At 36.2% G+C, this 12260-nt stretch overlaps 1 protein-coding gene across 6 annotated transcripts in view; it reads right to left on the bottom strand.

Annotated features, from left to right (window-relative positions):
• The window catches only part of NF1 (neurofibromin 1), a 265517-nt gene that overhangs the window by 123433 nt on the left and 129824 nt on the right, over nucleotides 1-12260 (bottom strand). For all 6 annotated transcript variants that reach the window (XM_041726981.1, XM_041726978.1, XM_041726976.1 and 3 more), the window contains 5 exons: nucleotides 11604-11785; nucleotides 11274-11485; nucleotides 7662-7823; nucleotides 7424-7527; nucleotides 2790-2925 (listed from right to left, as the gene is read on the bottom strand). In XM_041726981.1, the coding sequence (XP_041582915.1) occupies nucleotides 2790-2925; nucleotides 7424-7527; nucleotides 7662-7823; nucleotides 11274-11485; nucleotides 11604-11785 (796 nt within the window). The remainder of the gene's footprint in view (nucleotides 1-2789; nucleotides 2926-7423; nucleotides 7528-7661; nucleotides 7824-11273; nucleotides 11486-11603; nucleotides 11786-12260) is intronic.

Genomic DNA, 12260 nt, shown 5'->3' with positions numbered 1-12260 from the left:
TCTTCATTGTATTAATGTGATGTATCACATTGATTGGTTTGCATATGTTGCATATGTTCAACCATCCTTGCACCAAAGGATAAATCCCACTTGACCATGGGGCATGATCATTTTAATATACTGCTGAATTCAGTATGCTAGTAATTTATTGATAATTTTTACAGCTATAATCATCAATGATATTGGCCTGTAGTTTTCTTTTCTAGCAGTGTCCTTTTCTGGTTTTGCTATCAGGTTAATGCTGGCCTCATAAAATGAGTTTAGAGCGTTCTCTTCTCTTCAGCTTTTTGTTAAGACTTTGAGAAGGACTGGTGCTCATTCTTCTGTAAATGTTTGGTAAACATCACCAGTTAAGCCAACTGGTCCTGGGCTTTTCTTTGTTGGGAGAATTTTGTAATAATTGGTCTATTCAGAGTTTCTACTTCTTCCTCAATCTTGGTAAGTTGTCTGTGTTTCTAAGAATTTTTCCATTTCTTCTAGGTTGTCTAGTTTGTTGACACACATAGTTGTTCATACTAGCCTCTTATAACCCTTTAAATTTCTGTGGTATCAGTTGTGAGATCTCCTTTTTCATTTCTAATTTTGCTGATTTAGGTCCTTCCTCTCTTTGGTTAGTCTAGCTAAAGGTTTGTTAATTTTATTTATTTTTCAAAGAACCAACTCTTAGCTTGGTTAATCTTTTCTACTGTTACTCTGTAGTTATTTCTATTTCATTTATTTCTGCTCTAATCTTTAGAACTTCCTTTCTTCTGCTAACTTTGAGCTCAGTTTGTTCTTTTTCTAATTCCTTAAGGCAGAGTTCGGCTGCTTATTTGGATCTTTCCCTCTCCTTAACAGAGTTGTTCATTGGTATGAACTTTCCTCTTAACTGCTTTTTGCTGCATCCTACATGTTCTGGATGTTGTGTTCCCATTTTCATTTATCAAGAAACTTTTTTATTTTCCCTTTAATTTCTTCTTTGATCCATTAATTGTTCAGGGTAGTAATTCATCTCCATGTGTTCACTTCTTTTCCAGTTTTCCTCATATAATTGATTTCCTCATGTAATCACCACTGTGGTCAGAGAAGACACTTGGTATGATTTCAATCTTCTTGAATTTGCTAAGACTTATTTTGTGGCCTAAGATACAGCCTATCCTAGAAAACATATTGTGTGCTTGTGAAGAATGTATATTCTGTTGTTGAGCAGAAAGTTCTATATCTGTCTGTTAGGTCCATCTGGTCTATATTTGTTCAAATCTGCTGTTTCGGTTGTCTGGATTATCTATCCGTTGTTGACAGTGGGGTATTAAAGTCCCCAATTAATTCTATATTACTATTTACTTCTCCTTTTAGATCTGTTAGTTTTTGCTTTGTATATTTAGGTACTCCAATGTTGGGCACATAAATACTTAGAACTATTATATCGTCTTGATGTATTAACCCCCTTTATTGTTATATTATGACCTTCTTTGTCTATTTTCACCATTTTTAGTTTAAAGTCTATTTGGTCTGAAATAAGTGTAACTTATTGAAATAGTTATAAGTATAACTTATATACTCTTGCTTTTTTTTGGGGGGGGGAGTATTTGCTTAAAATGAATTTTTTCATCCCTTCACTTTCACTCTATATGTGTCTTTAAGGCTACCATGAATCTTTTGTAGGCAGCATATTGTTGGATCTTGGTTGTTTTTTTTTTTAATCCATTCAGCCATTCTATGTCTTTCAACTGGGAAAACTTAATCCACTTACATTTACAGTAATCATTTGATAGTAAAGGATTTACTATTGCTGTTTTGTTAACTGTTTTCAGGTTGTAAGTTTTTGGGTGTTTTTTTTAATAGAGCAGAAACATTTTTATAAATAGCAATGGGGGAACAATTCACATAGAGCAGCCTGAAACAGCTAAAATGGTGATTTCACCGATCTTGCTAATGTCTCTAAGCAACTGAAGCCCTGTGCTAAAAAAACAAATGGCTGGGGATGACTCTGCAAAGAAAAAGACACAAAGGCAAGGGTTTTGGTGAAAGCATAAATTCTTTCCCCTGTACCCACCCCTGTCCCAAACTCCAGACTCAGAGCCACTAATGTTTCTTACAAAATCCATTTTAAACAGGCTAATATAGATCTACACTAATTCCCCCTGGAATGATTAAATCATCCCTGGAACTACATATGCAATTCAAAATCACAGTGAACCATAAAAAGAACACAGACCGAATTTCTTCAGTAAGTAGGGGATGACTGTGGACATCTGAACTCAGAAGCATTACTTGCAGTGCTAGTGCTAAAAATTCTAATAATTTTATCTGAATGATGATGCATATATTTTAGAAGTAGCATTCTATATAAAATAAACAGATTAGTTTGTCCTAGGAAAACCTGACAAAAAAAATTACATCTTTAAGAAGACATCAAAATTATAGATCAAGCATTTCAATAGTATAAAAAGCAAGCACCAGTAGACCTGCCTCATATGTGAAAAACTCAGTGCGTAGTTTAGGCAAAAGATAACAAAAAAATTCCGTAATATATCTCATTTCAACCATGTCAATTATACCCAATAGATTCTTTGCATTTTAAACTCACTCCCAATGCAAGGAAAATTAATTATTTTTAGTACTCCCTTAAAATATTTCAATCTGTCTCCTAAACAATATTTAAGTTTTTTCAAAGCCAATTCCAAAAATTTTTAATGTATTGACTCAGTATTTTCAACCACCCACTATCAGCAGCTAAATCCCTCCTCAGTAAAGCATTTTTACTTCAGCTTTGGATTAATAACGGTACTCTCTAACCTTAAACATACCTGGTATAAACAGTGGCACACACTTCGAAGCTGAGGGGGGAATTCTGAGGAGGAACTGATGATGGCATGGAAGAACTTTTCAGTCATCTGAAGAAGGTTCCGTTGGTTTTCCTCAAGGCTCTCTGACTGTTCTAATCTGCAAAAAAATTTTTAAAAAGAGAGAGGAGAGAGAGAGAAGAGAGAGAAGGTAAAATCCATTTAAAATAAACAGACAAAAGTACTCTTTAAAAGAGACTTTCAGCCAAATGCAATGTTTTGACTTTGCTGGGATCTTGATTTGAATAAAACACCTGCAAAAAGGCAATTCTGAGAGCTGTGTCTAAGAATTCTTATCCCCTTATATTCTCACAAATCTGGTATATACTCAGCTCAGTACCATCTTCTCCATTCTGGATATGTCTGCCTGCAGAAAAGATGTATTCTGGTTTGCTCTCTCCACCTCCATGGTAGAAAGCTTCCCATGAGGCAAGTCTGTAGTTATCCAGTTGTGCAAGGGCTGGGGTCTAATTCAAGGTGAAGTATTAGCAAGCATATTTGCCCAAAGGATCAAAAGCCACATACTCGAAGCATTGTTATTAGAAAAAAAAGTGATAGCTGATTCCTGACTGCTTCTCTCCCACCCCTTCTCCTTTCACTCTTTTGGTTTTGAACTGCGCAAGGAAGAGGAATATTATTTATTAGGCATCCCTGGCCCAAAAAAACCCACGTGTCAAGCCACTTTAAAAAATATACATGTGCATATTTCATTGGATCTAATGCACAGAGAACACATAAAAGAATGACAGGTGGTAAAGACTTATAGTTAGAAAACTCTGTACTTTATCTTGTAGTCAGTATAGTTAGAAAACTCTGTACTTTATCTTGTAGTCAATATTATTTATTAGGCATCCCTGCCCCCAAAAAACCCATGTGTCAAGCCACTTTAAAAATAAACAACATGTGCGTATTTCATCGGATCTAATGCACAGAGAACACATGAAAGAATGACAGGTAGTAATGGCTTATAGTTAGAAAACTCTGTACTTTATCTTGTAGTCAGAGAACAACTGATGTTCTAAGAAGGAAAGTAACAAAAAGACTTGGGTTTCACAATAATTCTAACAGCAAATGACCTGAAAAATGGAAAAGACAATGTTGGGGCAATTACTGGGAAGTTACAGCAAAAGTCAATGGGATCACCATTTACAACTATTACCAAAAAGAATAAAATACCTAGAAAAATACTTAGCCAAAGTCGTGAAAGACCTATACACTCCTAAAATTATAAGACACTGATGAAAGAAACTGAAGCCAACACAAACTAAAAGAAAGATATACCATTCTCATGGATTAGAAGATTATTATTAAAATGTGTATACTACCCAAAGCAATCTACAGATTCAATGCAGTCCCTGTCAAAATACCAAGTGTTTTTCACCAAACTGGAACAAGTAATTCTAAAATTTATATGGAACCACAAAAGACCTCAAAGAGACTAAACGATCTTGAGAAAGAAGAAAAAAACCAGAAGTATCACAATCTTGGATATGAAGATATACAAAACCATAGTAAATCACCCCAGTATGGTACAGGCAAAAAAACAGTCACACAGATCAGTGGAACAGCAAAAAGAGCCCAGAAATAAACCTATACCTATATTGTCAACCTATGACAAAGTAGGCAAGAGTATACAACAAAGAAAAGACTGTCTTTTCAATAAATGATGTTGAGTAATTGGACATCTACATGCCAAAACAATGAAAACTGGACCACTTTCTTATAGCATATGCAAAAACAAATTCCAAACAGATTAAACACCTAAATATGAAACCTGAAACCATAAAACTCCTAAAAGAAAACATAGCCAGTGATCTCTTGGACATCAGCCTTAAAACTTATTTATGGATATGTCTCTACAGGCAAGGGAAACAAAAGCAAAAATAAACTATCAAGACTACACCAAAACAAAAAGCTTTTGCACAGCAAGGAAATCACCAATAAAACAATAAAACAATAAAAACAAAATAGCAACCTACTGAATTGGAGAGGATATTTGCAAATGATATGTCTGATAAAGGGTTACTATCCAAAATATATAAGCAAGTCATACAACTCAATACCAAAATACCCAAATAATCTGATCTAAAAATGGGCAGAGGACCTGAAAAGACATTTTTCCAAAGAAGAAATAAAGGTGGTCAAAAGACACAGGAAAAAATGCTGAACATCACTAATCATCAGGGAAATGCAAATCAAAACCAAAATGAGGTATGACCGTAAGCCAGTCAGAATGGTTAATATCAAAAATAAAAATAAAAAATAAGTATTGGTGAGGATGTGGAGAAAAGGAACACTTATGCACTGTTGGTGGGAATGTAAATTGGTGCAATTATTGTGGAAAACATTATGGAGGTTCCTCAAAAAATTAAAAATAGAAATACCATATGATCCAGTAATTCTATTACTTGGTATTTACCAAAGAAAATGACAACACTAATTGAAAAGATACACGCACCCCTATGTTCACTACGTAGCCAAGATATGGAAGCAACTCAAATGTCCATGATGAACAGGCAAATGACAGATGAACAGGTAAAGAAGATGTGTTTCACACACACATACATACACACAGCAATATTACTCATCTATTAAAAAAGAATGAAATCTTGCCATCTGCAACAACATGCATGGACCCAGAAGTTATTATGCTAAGTGAAATAAGTCAGTAAAAGGCAAATACTCTATGACATCACTCCTATATCGAATCTAAAAAGTAAAATAGCAGTGTGCATGGGTGGTGCAGTTGGTTAAGCAATCAACTCTTGGTTTCAATTCAGGTCGTGATCTCAGGGTCATTAGATCAAGCCACATGTCAGGATCATGCTCAGCTGAGTCTGCTTCATATTCTCTCTCCCTCCCCCTCTGCCCCTTTTGCTCATGCCCACTTTTTCTCTCAAATAAATCTTTAAAAACAAAACAAATGAACCAAAAAAAAAAAAAATCACATTTTTAAATACAGATTAGAAACTGGTGGTTGCCAGAGGAGAGGTGGCTGAGAGGATGGGTGACACAGGTGAAGATCAGGATTAACTGGTACAAACTTCCAGTTACAAAATAAATAGATCATGGAAATGAAAATGGAAAGTACAGCATAGGGGATATAGTCAATAATGTTCTAACAACGTTGCATGGTAACAGGTGACGACTTCACTTATGAAGAGCACTGAGTAATATACAGAATTGTCAAACCAAATTACTGTACACCTGAAAATAATATGTCAATTATTACTTAAATAATAATTTTAAAAACTTATTGAGAAAACAAAGTCAATCTGATCAACACAGTACTGACTGAATAATGATACAGCCAAACTTATGAAATATTACACAGCAGGGAAAAAAATAAGATTAATCTTTCTATATTGACATAGAAAAATCTATGACATAGAGCGAAGTTAAAAAAATTAAGTTGTAAAACCAGGTATTATTCGAAGGATACAAACAACATGATTTGAAGGAACATATGTACCCCCAATGTTTACAACAGCAATATCCACAATAGCCAAAATATGGAAAGTACCCAGATGTCTTGATGAATGGATAAAGAAGATGTGGTATGTATGGGTATGTGATACACACAATGGAATATTACTCAGCCATCAAAAAGGATGAAATCTTGCCATTTATAATGACATGGATGGAACTAGAGAGTATTATGCTAAGCAAAATATGTCAATCAGAGAAAGACAAATACCGTACGATTTCACTCCTTTGTGGAATTCAAGAAACAAAACAGATGAGGGACGCCTTGGGTGCTCAGTGGTTGAGTGTCTGCCTTCAGCCCAGGGCATGATCCTGGGGTCCTGGGATGGAGTCCCGCATTGGGCTCCCTGCAGGAAGCCTGCTTCTCTCTCTGCCTATGTCTCTGCCTCTCTCTCTGTCTCTCTCAGTAATAAATAAAATCTTAAAAAAAAAACAAAAACAGATGCACATAGAGGAAGGTAAGGAAAATAAAATAAGACAAAAACAGGAGGGCAAACCATAAGAGATTTAACTGCAGGAAACAAACTGAGGGTTGCTGGAGGGGAGATGGATGGGGGATGGGGCAATTGGGTGATGGGCATTAAGGAGGGCACTTGAAGTAATGAGCACCTGATGTTGTATGCAACTGATGAATCATTAAATTCTACCTCTGAAACTAATAATACACTATATATTAAGTTGAATAAAAATAAAAATGCATAAATTAAATTAAGTTGCAAAACCATGTATACAATGTTTACATTTATATTAAGCATCTACATTATATCTATAGTTTTTATAACTTAGCTCTATGTCATAGATCTATGTTGACATAGAAAGATTAATCTTATTCTTTTTACCTGCTATGTAATATTTCATAAGTGTGGCTATATTATAATTTGCATACGCAAATGCACCAAAAAAGGGCAAAGAATAGACTACATTAGTAACAGTGCTATGTCCCTAGAGGTGGCCTCAAAGATACCTGTAAATTTTTAGAGAAAAATTTATTTGTGTGCAACTTTTACAATTACAGACTAATTTTAAGAATCAAGAGGAGGAATTGTGAGAGCCTGTTCACATCCAGGGTAGTGGAAAAGTGAAGACAAGCTGTAGATGAGAGAATGACAAACCTGGTAGGATCCACTTCAAAGCTAACATGCTGCCAATCAGAGGATGTGATCACAATTCGTAATAACGGATCCAAGAGTTTTTGTAGGTAGGTAGCACCATATACCTAAAGAAATATAAAAGCAGGAATTTATTATGTCTTCTCCAAATGTCTTGCATTAAAGAAATTCTGTTCTGTATATTCTGCACATAATCAGTTTGCTATACCTTGGCACAAAAAAAAGATAAATGGATACAAACCTTGAAACAGAAGGTCATTATTTTACTGGCTAAGCTGTTTCCTCGGAAAAGAGTCTGCATGGAGTCTGCCAATTCTACTTCCTTAGAAAACATGTTCCAGAGCAATTGGTAGAGTAAATGCCGAGAATCAAACAGAGTCACCAAAACTCGAGCTAGTTCATCCTGAGAACAAAATAAAATTGTGTTAGTGTGAATAATCCTGTTTTTTCTTAAGCAGGAAACTGTAAGGTAAATCCAAAACCGTCAACTACCTGCTAAAGCCAGTTTAATGGTGCCTAATTTTCCCCCTGGTGTTTCTCTGTGTGCATGTGTCTATTTCTTCATGCCTACAGCAGCTGTTTCAGGTTTATTGGTTTTTATTTTTAAAAGATTTATTTATTCATGACAGACAGAGAGAGAGGCAGAGACACAGGCAGAAGGAGAAGCAGGCTCCACACAGGGAGCTTGAGTGGGACTCAATTCCGGGTCTTCAGGATCACACCCTGGGCCGAAGGCGGTGCTAAACGGCTGGGCCACCAGGGCTGGCCCCACCCCCCTTTTGTTTAAAGCAATTTATTTATTTAAGCAATCTCTACACCCAGTGTGGGGCTTGAACTCATGACCCCAAGATCAAAAGTTGCATATTCTTCCCACAGAGCCAGCCAGGCACCTTGGCAGCTATTAATTCTAAGAATTAACTGATGAAAAGTAAAAGAGGCCTAGGCTTTACCAGGAGAAAGAAAAAAAAATCCAGGATTCAGTTCAAATTATGACAAAACCAAAGAGAGTAGAAATAGAACATGATGGCATAGAATTTAGTTTGATATGCCCAAATCATTTTCTTAGGAAATCAGTGAGCAGGAATAAGACTCTGGTGATCACAAGACCTCTATTCTCAGCTGGTCAGGGAAATTCAGCACACTGAAAATGGGCTTAGCAGAGAAATAACAAAAATGGAAAGACTACAGGATTTGTAGTAAGTTAGGAAAAAGATTTGGGCTGAGCATTTAGAATCAAGCGATCAGCAAGATTTATGTACAAAGCCAGGGTTGGCAGCTAATTCCCACCTACTTCCTAAATGCTAAGGCTCGTAATTCCCCATAGTATTTTTTGGTACACTCAACAAAAATGATGCGGTAGTCAATCACTATTTAACCACACATGCTACAAAGAGATTTAAAGAGAAGAGGGGTAGAAGAGAGGCCCCACCCTTCAAGAAGTGACAATAAAAGCCAGGATCGGTGACCATAGCTCTTTTAATTTTTGTCAACTCTGATATCTGAGTAAAGGAAAAAATTTCACAATCCTAACCATAGAATCTAGAAGCCAAAAAAGACACAAATATCCTGCTCTACACTATACAGTTATGTTACACATATTTGACTAGATATAAAACTTTCCTCCATTTTATGGGACTCCTGGGTGGCTCAGAGGTTGAGCTGCTGCCTTTGCCTTTGACTCAGGGCATGATAATCCTGGGGTTCCAGATCGGGTCCTGCATTGGGCTCCCTGCATGGAGCCTGCTTCTCCCTCTGCCTGTGTCTCTGCCTCTCTGTCTCTCATGAATAAATAAATAAAATCTTAAAAAAAAAAAAAAAAAAGCTTTCCTCCATTTTAAAATCAAGTATAACTATAAGAGATAATTCAGTCACAAAATAGGTTTTCAAAGTATTACGCTAAATTTTTTCCCAATCTAATCCCTTTTCTGCAAAATTCTGAAAATGTTAAGCAACAGAATTTAAAATTTGCAAAAGAGAAAGTTTTTTTAAAAAGTTATCTTGTATTTTGTTCTCATCTAGATACAGCTCTAATATAACTGGCCTACTATAAAAGTCTTTCTCAAAAAAAGTCATATACAATTCATTAGAAACGATCTACCAAAAAACAGAATGAATTAAAGCTTCTTAGATTTAACTGATTCCTTTTTATTAAGAGAATTACTGATAATTTTTAGTGCTAATTACAGGTAGGTGGTAAAAAGGTAATTCAGAAGAATATCCATTTTCAAAAAACATGAAGATTTCTGTAATGTGAGGTTACAAGAGAGTTTCAATAGATTCCTTGTCCTAACTCCTTAGAGCTTCAACAGGGATTCCACCTTTGTGCATTAAACAATTATTTACAGTGTCCTTGTTATGTGCCAGGTTCTACTTCAAGCACTACAGCAGTGAACAAAACAGACAAGGTCTCTGCTTTCACAGGGCTCACATTATGGTGCAACGATAAACAAAATAATATTACATAGTGAATAAGTGCTAAGAAGAAAACTAAACAAGATAACGTGATAGAATGACTATAAGTGTGGTTCTTGCTGGATGGCCAAGAGACCTCATTAAAACAGAGACACCTGCACTGAAACTTGAGTAATGGCCAAGAAGTTGGCCGCATAAGAGATGAGGGAAGAAGCATTCCAGGCAGCTGTGGTGGTGGGGGCAGCAACAGCAAGGGTGCTCTCTAAGGTGGAAGTCCTATGTGAAAAGATTCAGAAGGAATCTGAGTTTCACCATCAGCATGGTTTAAGTTTGGTGAACAAGAAGGAGAGTGGCATGAGACAATGCCAACAATGAAGCAGAGCCCAGGTTAGGTAGAGCCTTGTAAGCCAGAGTAAGGAATTTGAATTTTACTTTAAGTATAAGGAATAAGATCGTACAACTTTTAAGCAGAAACAAATCTACAGGCAATGACAAATTACCTTATTAGTTATAATTTACAAGGCTTAAATGACTTTTGGTATAATATAAACTGAATAGCATTTTAACATGGAAAAGGACAACCCTTCTCAAATTTTTAGCATGTTATTAAAAATAGTATGGTTTTAAGACAATTTTTTATTGAGAAGCCAAACAGTCAATATCTTCAATGTTTAAAACAAGCAGCATAATTTTCAAATGCAAAAATATGCCTACATTTTTTTAAAAATCATGCAATTCATTATAGAAAAGAGTTGTGACCTGGACACACAAGCCTTTAATTCTAGCTCTAGCGTTAATGACAACTACATACAACAATTAACCCTAATTATCTCATTTAATACATGAAAAGTACCACACCATGTCAAGGGTTTTAATTTTCTTTTGATCAGGGTTTATATATATATAATATTATAATATATAACTATTATTAATATAGGTTATATATTTTTATTATATATTTATATATTATACATAGATACATATATCTGGGGGGGGACACCTGGGTGCTCAGTGGGTTAAGCGTTTGCCTTGACTCAGGTCATGACCCCAGGATCCTGGGATTGAGCCCCTTCTCCCTCTGCCTCTGCCCCTCCCCCCACTCATACATGTGTGCACTCTCTCACTCTCTTAAATAAATAAAATTTTTTAAAAGATATATATCTGGAGGGATCAGTGTTTAAATGGAATTTTTCAGTGGGACAGGGAAGGAATCTGAGTTTCACCATCAGTATGAGGAATAAGATCCTCATACTTCAGGTAAGAACACTACTCTGAGGTTCCAACTACTTTCCCAAAGCTGAAAACCACCCAAATAATATCTGAAGTTTCTTCTGGCTCTAAAGTTTTAGCAATTCACGCAATAAACATTCCTGGAATGAATAAATTTGGAAGGACCTACTATGTGCCCAGTCCTGGTTCCACACTTCCTCAATGAACTCACCCACTGGGAACACGGGACCACATTGGCCAGAGCCATGGCTATTGGGAGCTCTCCCTGGTCTCCCATCATCGTCACCAACTCCACCAGCCTCTCAAACCGGTCGGCCAGCACTGTTTCCGCAAGTGTGTCAAATTCTGTGCCTTGTTGGAGGATTTTTGTCAGAACTTCCATAAATGTAGCTCTTGTCTGAAGATCTTTGTGATAACCTAAACCTGATATAGACAGATAGATGTACATTTACTAACATGGCCTGCTGAAGTAATTTTGAAAACCTAGAGAATTGGCATGTGAGACCAGCAATTTCTATATGAAGCTTTCATTTTATCTCACCTATGGAATGCATGAGGCCACTGTCCACATTAGCATTGAGTAAGTTTGACATTGCAAGGACTGTACAGTGCCTCAGTGATGCCAGCCTCCGAGACATGCCACGTTTCCTGCCACCTGTTTGTGCATTTTCATCTTCAACTTCACTACAGTCATTCAATAGGTTCATGAACAATGTGAAATACCTGAGAAATAAAAAGACTGACTCTTACACGGTGAAGGCCACATCACCAGAAAGCTAATCAGATATTCTGGAATCATGACATGTACATCATATGAGCGGTCTTGGGTATCTGCTTCTCCCCAGTCTTGGGGGAATCAGCCAGGGTGGCTCATGATGAAGTGTGCTATGCTGAATATGATTTTATCTTGACAAAGCCAGTACATATTTCATAACATAGGCATGAAACAGATGCAATCTTTCCTGGTCAATGCATCACTTTTAGTGTTTACCATATAAAACTAGTGGTCCAAAGAGTTTAGAGAATGCTTTTTTTTTTTTTTTTTTTTTTTTTTAGAATGCTATTTTAAAGGACTTAGTGAGGTGATCTGGGTTTTACTGCCAATAATTCACTGCTTGGATTATTGTCTTAGAAACACAAAACACAGCTGTTTTCCTAACTCAGTCCTATCATAGGGAATATTGCTTCATGCATGGGT

This window comes from Vulpes lagopus, chromosome 12 (genome assembly GCF_018345385.1).
Source record: "Vulpes lagopus strain Blue_001 chromosome 12, ASM1834538v1, whole genome shotgun sequence".
Lineage (NCBI taxonomy): Eukaryota > Metazoa > Chordata > Mammalia > Carnivora > Canidae > Vulpes > Vulpes lagopus.
This window is presented reverse-complemented; position numbering and strand designations above follow the sequence as displayed.